This window comes from Pinus tabuliformis, chromosome 9 (assembly GCF_031772625.1).
Source record: "Pinus tabuliformis cultivar Carrire ecotype Pingquan chromosome 9, CPIR1, whole genome shotgun sequence".
Classification (NCBI taxonomy): domain Eukaryota; kingdom Viridiplantae; phylum Streptophyta; class Pinopsida; order Pinales; family Pinaceae; genus Pinus; species Pinus tabuliformis.
Window position 1 is genome coordinate 22,827,885 of NC_142307.1, and position 13,891 is coordinate 22,841,775.

Consider the following 13,891-nt stretch of genomic DNA (forward strand, 5'->3'; position numbering starts at 1 on the left):
CTTGTTGTTATTGAATATTTTATGTTGGCAAGCATTGTTTCATTTTTCTTTTGCAAGTAGAACACTAATTGCTTTTCCTTTTGCAAGATATCTCTATATGCTTTGATTTAGGCATTGATTATATTTTGAAAGCATTTTATATCTTGTATTGATTATCATGCTAACATCTTTGTCTCCATTTCAGGATTGCTTTGCTTTCATTGTTGGAAGCATTCTACTTTTGTTTTGAGCAAATGTATCTTTCATTCCTATTGAGCAATTTATCTTAAGACACTGGTTTTATGGTTTTATTATGTTAATGACTTTTATTGCTCATAAATCTTAAAAGTAATCCACTTTTACCTTAACATCTCTCCTAGAACCACACATTTATTTTATTTTAGTTTTCCATATTAGGGACCACCCCCCATAGCTAACCTAGGAGATAGCTTAAACGAAGAGAGAAGGGATTTAGTGTGACAACCCCTTCTCTTAGTTCCCTGCCACCAACCACACCTTGTGGGGTTGAAGGCTTTTCTCATTGACTTGTAGGTAGGTGTAGGCGGCATGGTCAACATCTTTGGTGCCATTGCCAGGGACAAGCTTTCTTGTATCGGGGAAGTCGACTAACCTTTTGATTTTAGCATTTTTTAACTTTAGATGTAGATTTTTGTTCAAGTGGCGACTCCACTCAATCCAAATTTTGCTAGTTTCTACTAGGAGAAATTCAAGTTGTTTAGCTAGCTCCTCTCATGATCCTGAAGGGGTTTTTAGAGAGAGGTTGAATAGATTTCCTCATAGTAGAGCTCTTGCTAGTCTTGGGCAAGACGCTATTTCTGATATTCATTTGCTTTTTCAAGAACAAGTAGAGCCTAATATCATGAATAATCTTTTTGCCCCTTGTGACTTCACTAATATAAATGGCTATCCTCACAATATCCCTGACAAGGTTGTTGAAGAGTTGACTTCTTGTCAAGATAGCAATGCCATTAGTGCTACATCAGATGTGAAAATCTTTAATGTTTGTATCTTTAAATGGTGTAAAATGACTGACTATGAGGATGTGAAGATGAGACTTATTGTTTTACCGTTAGAAGAGGATGTTCTTGATTGGCTCACTGAGCAACCTGCTAACTCATATAACTCTTTACAAGCCATTCTAACTGCATTTTTAGATAATTTTGGAGTGAAGAAGGAAAATAGGCATTTGATCAATGCCATTAGCAACATGAAGAAAAATGAGAATGAAACCATGGAGGAGTTTAACAAGAGATTTAATGAATTAGTAAAAAACATGCCTGCTACTGTTAAACCTCTTGATGAATTTCTATTATGCCCATATCTAGATGCTTTTGGTGTTGACACTGCTTATGAGTTGAGGAGGGAGGTGCCTACGAATTTAAGTGTAGCTCAATCTGAAGTCTTGAAGTTAGAAAGGGCTAGAAAACAATCAGGAAAATCTGAACTTTCTGGTTTCAATAGAGGGCCATCAAAATCTAATGATTCCAAAGACAAGGCCAAGGAAGAGACTACACATGATCCTATCAAAGAATTAACTTAACTCATTAAGACCATGGAAGCAAATCACATTAAAGAAATGCAAGCCATGCAAAATAGATTGGTGGCCATGTAAAGATCACAGGTGCAAAGATTCCAACCTAGGCCAAATGATAGATGGAAAAAGAATAAAGGCCCTCCACAAGATTATAGGCCTCCTAATCCATTGGAATCCACCAACATGGCAGATCAAATTCCCCCTTTTTGTAGGCCATGTAATGAGTTCCATGAAGAGGCCACATGCCCATATGTAAAGAGAATTATGAAAGGTAGCATGTTGGGGGATGAACATGTAGGAACAAGTGGTCAAATCAATATGTTCTCCACGGAAGATCAAATATACACCATTGAAAGAAATGAAGAGATTGACCATAGGCCTAATAATCTTGGGGTTGACAATATGATTGCAAATTTTGACGAAGTCCCTACGATTTGGAGAAAAACCTACATCTGGACAGATTCTTGCTATTGCAAAACACAAAGGGATGACTTATCAGAGAAGGGATATCCAATACTGGAATAATCACAATTTTTTTCTCTTCCTACTTTAAAATTAAATTTTGACATAGGCAATTAGGTGAATAATGCAAAGGTTTCTATTCCAGTGACAAAACTTTTAAAGATACCATCTCAAAGGGCCAAGTTACTAAATGCCATTGATGTTACTCAAAGTGAAGAAAAGCCTAGTGACGAACTAGAAGATGAGGAAATTGTATTGAAAAGTATGAACTACTATGTGGGGAACAAAGATAATCTACCATTTTATGTTTCTTTGATAGTCAATGATCGTCTTTTACACAATTTGAAGTATAAGTTGATATTTTGCTTTAGAGCAACTCATTTCTTACATGCAAGTATCTCAATTTGTGTAGCAAGTTTAATTTAGTTGTCTAACATTTTCTCTCTTTACAATTTACCTCACTATAGGCTCATTTGTGGTTTTGCTCATTTACTTTCAAAGCATACTTTACAAGCAAACATTCATTTTTTAGCTTCATCTCATTTTCAATCGCTATAAGTTTATGGTTTGTGACATTTACTAGGAGCAATTTACAATTCCATTTACTTATGAAGCTTATGTTTACATGTCTTGTACAACTTTGAGAGAATTTTTTTCAAGTTACATGATTGTGAGCATTTCCATCTAGTTGAGGCAATTTCCTTTTTGCAAAGCAAACTTACTTGCATCACTTTAATTCACTTACAAGCTAATTTCCTTTTTCCAATTGAAGTTACATTTGCAATTTACTTTGAGCATTATCTCATTTCCAATATTTTGAAGCATTTCAAATATCCTTGGGAAAACTTACTTGCATATCATTTACAAATTCTAGCATAGTTTGCATTTTAATTCAATTAACCTCTAAGAATAAGCTTGGTTGATAAAAAGTATAGGGAAAAAAACTTTCTTGGAAAGTTCTTCCATCTGGTACGAAGTAAGGTAAAAGCGTTGTGACCCTGCAGTTATGAATGTGCCTGGTCCCCTTGTAGGAACGAAGGCACACGCTTGGTCGTAAGACTCAGGGAACGGGTATCGTTAATGATACCTTCGTTCCCTCGCTGCTTCTTCCTTACAATCACCCCAATTTTATACCCTTTGGTAAGAGCTCAAGAGGAGGACTTCTCATTGAGATTAGGCATTTTAGATTAAAAATAACCGTGACTAATTGCATTCAAATCAAGTATATGTAGAAAATCCTGTAGATTCACAAGCTCATGCAATGCACTAAAGCACAAGACAAGAATCTACTTCTACTTTAAGCAGCGGAAGCCAATAGATCGATGAAAACAATATGAACAAGAAGAAGATAAACCAATCGCACATAACACAAGATCTATCTGGGGAAAGCCACTGCTCAAAACCCCACTATCTGTATTGCATATATCATAAATATGAGTGAAGATACAAAGCTTGTTTTCACTAGAACAATTCCGCGCAAGTATGCTCAACTCTCTTAGCTCACAAGCTAGCTCAAGGCAAATCCTTAGCCTATTGAGCAACTCTCCAAGTCCCTAATCTCTTTTGTAATTCCTAGGATGGATATCCCGTATTTAAATGGAATTCATGCTTCCAAAACTGCACAATCCAAACATAAGATCAATTTCTGATGCATGCATGATATTTACACTCCAGTAAACAATACAACTGATAGTACACTGTCTCTGTGCTCTAGTCTCAATTGGGTCTTTCTTAGAGTCGACTAGTGCACCAACTGATTGCTAACTCTCTATTAGTTCCACAAATAGTTTGGAGCTAATTTAACTGAAATTAACTCAGTGAACTGAGTGATCTAATTTCCAACTCAATTTAAACTCATACTGGACCCCTAAAACTTAGGGAGAACATATACATGACTACAGAAAGACTTCCAACTCGAAAATCCTAAGCTAATTAAGTTAATTAAACTTAATTAACTATTTACAAGTTGCTATGAGAATAGAATTCGATTTTAATTCTCAGTTTAATTCAATGACAAATTAAATTTGAATTTCTTGTTGCCATTTCTCAACGCTCCCTTTCAACAGGAAAGGGATTATCAGCTACCCCGATCCTATCTCTGTGAAACTCAAATTTACATCTTGACAATGCCTTTGTCAAAATGTCAGCATCTTGCTCCTCCATGGGAATGTACTTTAACAACATAATCCGCCTCAATACAGAATCTCTGAGATGATGATATTGGATATCAATATGCTTGGACCGATCATGAAAAACTCTGATACAACTCTGATTATCGCAGTAAATCACAGCTGGATCCATGTGCTGACCAAACAAACCAACCAGGATCTTTTCTCATCCAAATGGCCTCACATGTTGCTTGACTCGCAGCCATGTACTCTACTTCTCCTGAACTGAGTGCAACCGATCTCTATTTCTTGTTGTACTAAGAAACTGCTGCTGACCCAATACTGAAGATCCCTCCTGAAGCCTTGAAGCTTCACTCCCTCTGTCCGTTTGCCCCTGAGGTATCTCAACACATGCTTTTCCACCTTCCAATACAACTTGGTCGGCCTAACCATTGATTGAATAAGTTGGTTAACTGCATAGCACATATCCAGTTGTGTGTTCACCAAGTACATGGGTGAACCCACAAGTTGTCTATAAACAGTAGCTTCCACTACTTCCCCTGAAGTATCATCCTCCTTCCTCCAATTACTAGTTAGAGGAGTCTCCATGGGTTTGCTACTCTCCATGCAGAATCTCCTGTGTATCTCGTTGACATACTTGTCTTGAAACACAAACAACTCCCCATCTCCATGCCAAGAAAGTAATGTGTGAGCCCCATGTCCTTCATCTCAAACTCTCTTGCAAGCTCCTCCTTGCAAGACTTGATCAACTGATCATCATTTGTTAGTATGAGATCAATAACATAAAGTACAATGATCAACAATTTACCTTCCACCATTATGTGGTACAGGTTTGCATCCGCATCACGAAGACGTGAAGCCCAACCAGGTGAAGTAGCTATCTATCCTGGTGTACCAAACACGGGTTGCTTGCTTCAACCCATACAATGCTCTCTTGAGCCCGCACACATGTGACTCATGGTCAAAGGTCTCAAAACCTTTAGGCTTCTCTATGTACACCCTTCCTCAATCATGCCATTAAGGAAGGCTGTATTCACATCCATCTGATGTGTCGTCCAACCCATCTGTGCTGATAGTTCCACTATAGATTTGATCGACGAGTACCTTGCAACAGGAGCAAAGGTCTCATCATAGTCAATCCCCTCTACTTGTGAAAAATCACTAGCCACAAATCTAGCCTTATGCTTCTCCACACTACTACCTCAGCTTGCTTTACCTTGTAAAGCCAACGAGAGCTCACTGTTGACTTGTCCTCCAGTTTCGGGACCACATTCCAAACACTGTTACAAACTATGGAGTCATACTCCTCCACCATGGCATCAACCCAAACCAGCTGCTCACTGCTCCCTTAAAAGAAAATGGTTCTGTCACAACACATTCGCCCGCAAGAGCCATGTATCTAGTGTACCTCTCAGGTGACCTCCTTTGCCTGTGCTGAGAAGTGGGTGCTCCCACATTCTCCCGTGCATCATCCAACAATCTGTCAGCCTCTTTGGTGCGCTTTCTTCCCTCTCTGGAAGACTCTGCCTAAGTGGATGTCTCCACTCCCAGATCCTCTGCATGTGGCTGCTCCACATCAATTTGAGGCTCCTCAACCTTAGGAGCTAAAAGCTCCTCATCCGCATGTAGTTGAATCTCCCTCTCAAGGGAAACTCGCATGGCCTTCTCCTCATCGAATTTGACATCCTTGTGAACCATTGTCATCCTGCTGGTCGGCAAGTACACCCGATAGTTGTGAGGTGTATCAATGTACCCCACAAATATCCCCAACTTTGCTGTCGGCTCAAGCTTCTTCCGTGCATATTTGGTCACATGGCAATATATCGATGACCCAAAAATCCTGAAGTGACCAACATCTGGCCTCTTTCCGGAATAAGCCTCCTCTAGTGTCTTCATCCCAAGTATCCAATGTGGGCTACGGTTCTAAACATAAACCGTTGTGTTGCATGCCTCAACCCACAAGTGTAGTGATAGGCTTTAATCATGTAACATTACCCTCGCTGCCCCTACTATGCTTCCGTTCTTCCTCTTGGCCACCCCATTCTGCTGAGGGTTATGGCATGTCGTCGACTCCCATTTAATGCCTTCCACTGCACAAAAATTCTTAAACTCGTTTGAGACATACTCCTCATCGTTATCACTCCATAGAGCTTTAACCTTCTTGCTCGACTCTTTCTCCACCAATGCTTTAAACTCACAAAACTTTGTGAAAGTTTGATCTTTTTTCTGCATGAAAAATATCCAACATTTATGAGAATAGTCATCAACAAATATAACATAATACTTGTGTTTGGCTGTGGATGTTGTTGAGAATGGTCCACACACATTTGAATGGACTTGCTCTAGAATAGCCTCTGCTCGACTATCTCTGTCGTGAAAGGAAGACCCTTGCATGTATCAACTTGCTCAAGCGTATCTTTGGGGAGACTGATAGAGATCTGCTGCAACATCTTCAAAGCCCCATGATGCATGTGGCCCAATCGCCTGTGCCACAACTCGCCTACGTCTCGGCTCTGCACCCTTTCTGCTTTTGTGCTCAAATTAGCACACTCCTCCACCTCCAGCGCATAGAGATTCTTCACCCGAATCCCTATCTTCTTTACTTGACTCGTGGCTTTGTGTCGAAGGAACAACTTTCCTTTCGAGGAGATCACATCATAGCCTCTATCCTCAAGCATGGCAATGGATACCAAGTTCTTCTTTAGCCTGGACACATACATAACATTCTCCAAAGTGAGTGGAACCCCATGCTCCCTCTGAAAAGTAATCGTGCCCAATGCAGTAACACTACTTCCTGTGGTCACTCATCTCGATATGCATCTAGAGATCTTTCTCCACTAGGTCACTGAATAACTCTTTGTCGCCAGTCATGTGGAATGAAGCTCCACTGTCTAAGTACCATACACTTCCCATCATTGATGACACCATGTATGCAATGAGGGAAAAGTCCAATTCGAATTGAGAGGCCGAAGCATCACCCACCACTCCTCCTGAGGACTTCTTCTTAGGCTTCTTGAGTGGACAATTTGTAGCAAAATGGCCCAACTCATGACAGTGAAAGCACTTAACTTTTGTCATGTCTTTCTTCTTACCTCCATGATAACAATCCAATTTGGAATGAGAAGCTTTCCATTTCCCCTTCTTCGTTTTAATCGCTAAGGCACAATTCTCTTTATCATCAGTGTTTGATGAAGAGCCATCCCTGGTGTTCCTTCTGATCTCTTCCTTTATCAAATCCGACCACAGTCGTTCACAATCTGGCAGCTTCTCCCGACCATTGAGAGAGTCCTAATAACTATGACAACTCTTTGGGAGACCTAGAAGAGCAAGACTCACCATATAATCCTCGGCAACCATGATTCCAACACTTCCAAGTTCATCACGACATTGTGTGAACTTGGTCGAGTATTTTGGAATTGTCTCACCTTTCTCCATTTTGATTTTTCGAAGTTTGTCCTTTAGTGTCAATTTCCTTTGGCCACGACTGTTTTGATACAAGTCCGTAATGTTTTCCACGTAACATACAGAGTTTCCTTGCCATAGAGAGACAATGTGGTCTCGAACTCCCTCAAGGATTATCTGCCTCGCTTTCAGCACACACTTCTTTTATTTGGCGAAATTCTGTGCATCCGATACTATTGGCTTAGGAATTTCTTGATCAACGAATTCCTTCAAGCCATTGTCCTCTAGCACAACCTCTATTTTGTCCTTCCAAGCTATGAAATCAAGCTGCCTTCCAAGGCATACTCGAGCCGCAAACCATAGAATGCCATCAACCGATATTGAAGTATGTATTGCAAATTCGAATTTCACCTATAACCAAAAACTCAAAACTTCGAAATCTCCTCTAGTATACTATCTTCAGCTCCGATACCATGTAGAAAATCCTGTAGATTCACAAACTCATGCAATGTACTAAAGCACAGGACAAAAATCTACTTCTACTTTCAACCAGCGAAAGCCAATAGATTGATGAAAACAATATGAACAAGAAGAAGATAAATCAATGGCACATAACACAAGATGTATCTGGGGAAAGCCACTGCTCAAAACCCCGCTATTTGTATTGCATATATCAGAAATATGAGTGAAGATACAAAGCTTGTTTGTCACTAGAACAATTCCGCACAAGTATTCTCAACTTTCTTAGCTCACAAGCTAGCTCAAGCCAAATCCTTAGCCTATTCAGCAGCTCTCCAAGCCCCTAATCTGTTGCATAATTCCTAGGATGAATAGCCCGTATTTAAAGGGAATTCATGCTTCCAAAACTGCGCAATCCAAACATAGGATCAATCTCTGATGCATGCATGCTATTTACACACCAACAAAAAATACAATTGATAGTGCACTATCCCTACGCTCTAGTCTCAACTAGGTCTTTCTCAGAATCGACATGCATGAATTTCTGATGAGGGAATCTTCAATTAACTAGAGTGACACTTGTGGATGCACTAGTGCACCAACTGACTGTTAAGTCTATTAGTTCCACAAATAGTTTGAAGCTAATTTAATTGAGCCTAACATAGTAAATTGAGTGATCTAATTTCCAACTCAATTTAAACTCATACTGAACCCTTAAAACTTAGAGAGAACATATACATGACTACAGAAAGACTTCCAACTCGAAATTCCTAAGCTAATTAAGTTAATTAAACTTAATCAACTATTTACAAGTTGCTATGAGAATAGAATTCAATTTTAATTTTCAGTTTAATTCAAGGACAAATTAAACTGGAATTTCTTGTTGCCATTTCTAAACTGTATAGGTGCATCTCATGCCAATACATCTTATGATATCACTTGCAATTGTCCATTTTACTTGTCATTCTCTAATATTTTATGTTGGCAAGCATTGTTCCATTTTCCTTTTGCAAGTAGAACATTAAATGCTTTTCCTTTTACAATCTATATGCTTTGATTTAGGCATTGATTATATTTTGAAAGCATTTTATATCTTGTATCGATTATTGTGCTAACATCTTTGTCTCCATTTTAGGATTGCTTTGCTTTCATTGTTGGAAGCATTTTACTTTTGTGTTGAGCAAATGTATCTTTCATTCCTGTTGAACAATTTATGTTAAAGGCACAGGTTTTTTTTGAGAAATGGCAACAAGAAATTCCAGTTTAATTTGTCCTTGAATTAAACTGTGAATTAAAATAGAATTCTTTTCTCATAGCAATTTGAAAATAATTAAGTTAAACTAACTTAACTAATTTAGGAAATTTGAATTAGAAGTCTTTTAGAAGAGATGTATATGTTCTCCCTAACTTATGGGAGTTAAGGATGAGTTATGAATGAGCTGTAATTAATTAACTCAGTTTATCGAGTTAAGTCCAGTTAAATTAGTTCCAATCAATTTTAGGAACTAATAGTGAGTAAACAATCAGTTGGGACACTAGTGACCTAATTATTGCTACTCTAGTTAACTGAAGATTCCACCATCAGAAACTCATGCATGTTCATTTTGAGAAAGACCCAGTTGAGACTAGAATGCAGGGACAATGTACTATTTGTTTTAGATTTTTCTGAGTTGCACTGATAGTGCATGCATTTAGAAACTGATCCTTGGGATTGCACTATTTTTAGAAGTTTTATTTCCCTTTAAATACAAGCTATTCTCCATAGGAATTACACATTGGAATAGAGACTTGGAGAGCTTGTGAATTGACTAAGCTTTGGCCTTGAACTTGGTTATGAGTTGGAGATTGAATTTGCTGAGTGCTGGGATTGTTCTAGAGAGAACAAGCATTGTAATTCTATCTTGATTTTCCGGATTAATACAAAACAGATAGTGGGGTTTTGAGCTGCGGCTTTCCCCGTATATTTATTGTGTTATCTGCCTTTGATTCTCTTCCTCTATTGATTATTGTTTGCTCGATGTTTATGGGCTTCCGCTATAAAGAGTAGAAGTAGATTCTTGTCTCTTGTTTTAGTAGATTACATGAGCTTTTGAATCCACAGGTTTTTCTACAGTTTTATAGTTTTGTTATGTTAATGACTTTTATTGCTCATAATTCTTAAAAGTAATCCACTTTCGCTTTAACATCACTCCTAGAACCTCACATTTCTTTTATCTTAGTTTTCCATATTAGGGACTAGCCCCATAGCTAACCTAGGAGATAGCTTAAACATAGACAGAGGGGATTTAGTGTGACAAGCCTTTCTCTTAGTTCCTTGCCACCAACCACACCTTGTGGGGTTGAATGCTTTTCTAATTGACTTGTAGGTAGGTGTAGGCGGCAGAGTCAATAGACCTGAACGGTGAAACTGAGAAAGGAGAAACTCCACAGAATATATAGCGAAATGCTTCGATCACAATGACAACAAAGTTGACGAATTTCAACAGTTAAAGACCTGGATTAGACTGGCTCTGTGCAGTGGTTAAGCAACCAGAGGATCGAACAACTTGTTGATTTTTGAGTGGCTTGGGAGATACTCCAAGCCCTAGGGTTTGGAGTTTGGAGGGAAAAGCACCACAAGGGTCACTTGTGGGCTTGGAACCCAAGGTTGGGGTTTTACACCCATCGGTATTTGGGCCAAAACCATGAAGATTTTGAGCATGAGAAAATGTGAGGTGATAGAGCTTGGCGAGCCGATTCGAACGCTTCGAAGATCACTCAAATCAGAGCTCTAGAGATGAAGTTATGAAGTTGACAATTAATGTTTGAACATTCCAGTCATGTAGGCTTGAGGAATTCATTCAATAGACATGTCTCTTCGTGTAATTTGTGGAGCCCTCTTTATGTGTATAAATAAGAGGTGAGATGGAGTCATTCTAATCATCCAAAAATTGCATCATTCATAGAATTCTCTTTGAAACAGGCCGAGCTCAAGAAGGAGGACGAAATAGGGTGAAAGGATCTGTTTTGAGGGCACAACACACCTGTGATTAGGCTGAGCGGCTACAGTAGGTAGGCCGTGTAAAGTACTTGTGCATATGTGATTTACTGCTTTATATTTTCCGCTGTGCAAAGTAGTTCTTGTTGAGATTCTTGGTTTGGTAGCGTCAAATATTTTAAGATTCTCACCTAGACGTAAGATCATGGAAATTCAACACAACTCTAATACCAAATGGAACGAACAAAGTTTGTTCTTCAAGTTAAATACTCCAGAAGACTTGGAATATAAAGATCTCCATTTAGATACACGAATATATATATTAAAATGTATGAGTAAGAATGATATGTTACAAATGAGAGTGAGGGCCTGTGTATATACCCCAGGGACGTACCTCTTCATGGAAGGTCATTTCCCATTTAAACATGCCTCTTTAGTACTAAATGCTAATAACTAATCATTATTACAATTATCATCATTATTTATTTTTATATTTATTTTATTCATAACTGTAGGAGTTTATATACCATGGTTGAGGCATCTGAAACAACTGAGGAGAACTGATGTGAGGTGAGATCATCATATGTTTGAAGGAGAATGGGAAGAACAAGCTTGAGTTGGGATGAGATGAGCAAGAGAGCCAATGCAAGCTGGAACACCACATCGCTGAGTGGGTGGCTCTGGAAGTAGTAACAAGGCATAATATAAAAAGGTCAAATGTCACATTAGTAAATAATGTTAGGACATATAAAATGTTAAATAAATCTTAATTGGGTTTTCATGCATTATTAATTTGTTGTACATGTGGTTGACTCTCTCATTAGACATATCAGTTTTTTAATCCCATTTTCATATTGAAAGGTGCTCTCTTTTTCACTCTCACTTTCATATTGAATAGTACTCTCTCTCTCTCTTTCTCTCTACAACTTTATGCTGTACTGTCTTTCTGTCCCTTGCACTTTTACATTGTGTGTCTCAATAGGGGTTGTTGTCTGTCCTTAATAAAATTTCCTTCTTTCAAATTTCAGTTGATTTATTATTAATATTTTTTAGCTCTGTGAAAGTCTATACTGTACTGTTTTTCTCTCTTGCAATTTTACCCTGTGTAATTTAATTGGTGATTGTTGTCTGTCGTTAATAAATTTTTTTCTTTCAAATTTCAGTTGATCTATTATTATTATTTTTTGTACATTATTTACAATATAGATTCATTTGAGTTACCGTTTGTGTAATGACGTCTTATATAGTATAGTTTGTGGGATAGCCTCTTATATATCCTAGTTGTTTGGAATTGGATAAAGATGCATAAGTAGGTGTGAAAGAATATGAATTTGGCATAAATACTAATCATGGCCATGTAGATATATGCTTCTAGATTGTATTATAGTTGCTGTGTTTTAAAAGCAATTGTAGGATGTGTGAAAAATATGTAATTTGTTATGGTATAAAATATATTGTGGTTAGAATCAATTGGAGCATACACAAATAGATGTATTCATCAAATTGATTAGTTGATAGATGGTTAGGAATTGTATATGCAAGTCCTTGGTGATAGCATGGAGCAGATCATATATGCTATTTTAAACTGCTTTGTTTGCTTTAGCGATTTGTTTTGTCTTTCAGGCATTGCATTACTTATTATTCACTATTATATAGAGATTTACTGGGAAAACAAGTTTATTTGATTTTGGGTTGTATATTGTGTTCACTTTTTAATTGATTGGAAAAAATAAAGCCTCTTTTATTTTTAGTCTATCATATTCTTTGTGTATTTAATAAGGATTTATTTTGTTCAATGTTTATACTGATGATTCATAGGTACCAAACAAGTTAGAGTTTGCAGATTGGATTGGGCGTACAAAGAAGAAGAAGATATATGTTACTGGGTATGTTTTAGGAATAACATGTACTTCTTCCCATTACATGTCCATGTAATTTGTGAATTCAGAGAAATCAATCATCAGTGATAAACTGAAGCACAAATATTCCTGAGTGTGTTTTCAAATACATTAAATATCTAAGTATGGTTTATTTATTTTATGAATTTGACATCATTGGTATTAGAATGTAGATTAACTGAGTAAATAGTACTCATTATTTTTAGTAGAGATTGAAGTGACAAGTGAGATGCTTTGTTTTCATGTTGGTTTTGTACTACAAGTATCAGAGCCAAGTTTGATCTGGCCCTTGGCCACAGTTTTTTAAGACCTTGTCTGATTTGGTGTTTGGCCACCCTTATCTTTTCAGAGTGGCCAAATTCAAGAAATCAGCAAAATTAAAAAACTGAAAGAATTATAAGAGAAGAATCTAGTGGTGCTCGATAAATTCTTGTCTGAGAAGACAAGCAGAGCATCTGTGTATGGTCGTTGGTGGACATTGTGGTTAAGTTAATTATTGTGAGCATGTGACTGGGCGAGGTTAAATTAATTGGTATAATACAAAAAAATCATCACTGGTGGAAAAATTCATCTGATAGTAAAGAAGGATACACATAAAATTATGAGGAAATCAAGCTGGTAAATAATACTCGTAACATGTTACAAGCATCCAGCCAGTGTTCTTTGCACTTGTTGCTGGCAACACAACCAACATTTGCAAAAAAATCAGTAGAACTGCCATGAAATTACAATCATGATTTCTGGGGAAAGGTATTGGAGAATACATCCCGTATCCATTCTATTATTAAAATCAGTGTTGCACACATCGCGATAAAATCGCGATAAAATCGGAAAATCGCGATTTTTTAAATTTGCCGATTCAAAGCGCGATTTTTATCGAAAAAATCGCCCATTTTTTTTATAGCGATTTTTATCGAAAAAATCGCGATTTTTTCGGTTAAAATCGCGGGGGGCGCGGGCAGCGGGGTTTTATATGGAAAAAAAGATTTTTTTTTTATTCATTCAGCAGTCCGCCGCGGAGGAGAAGGAG

At 37.6% G+C, this 13,891-nt stretch overlaps 1 protein-coding gene across 1 annotated transcript in view; it reads left to right on the forward strand.

Annotated features, from left to right (window-relative positions):
* LOC149146917 (RNA helicase, ATP-dependent, SK12/DOB1 protein) overlaps nucleotides 1-13,891 on the forward strand; it is a 565,347-nt gene that overhangs the window by 270,457 nt on the left and 280,999 nt on the right. Inside the window, exon 11 of the mRNA XM_089440900.1 lies at nucleotides 12,782-12,849. Coding sequence (XP_089297026.1) covers nucleotides 12,782-12,849 — 68 coding nt within the window. The remainder of the gene's footprint in view (nucleotides 1-12,781; nucleotides 12,850-13,891) is intronic.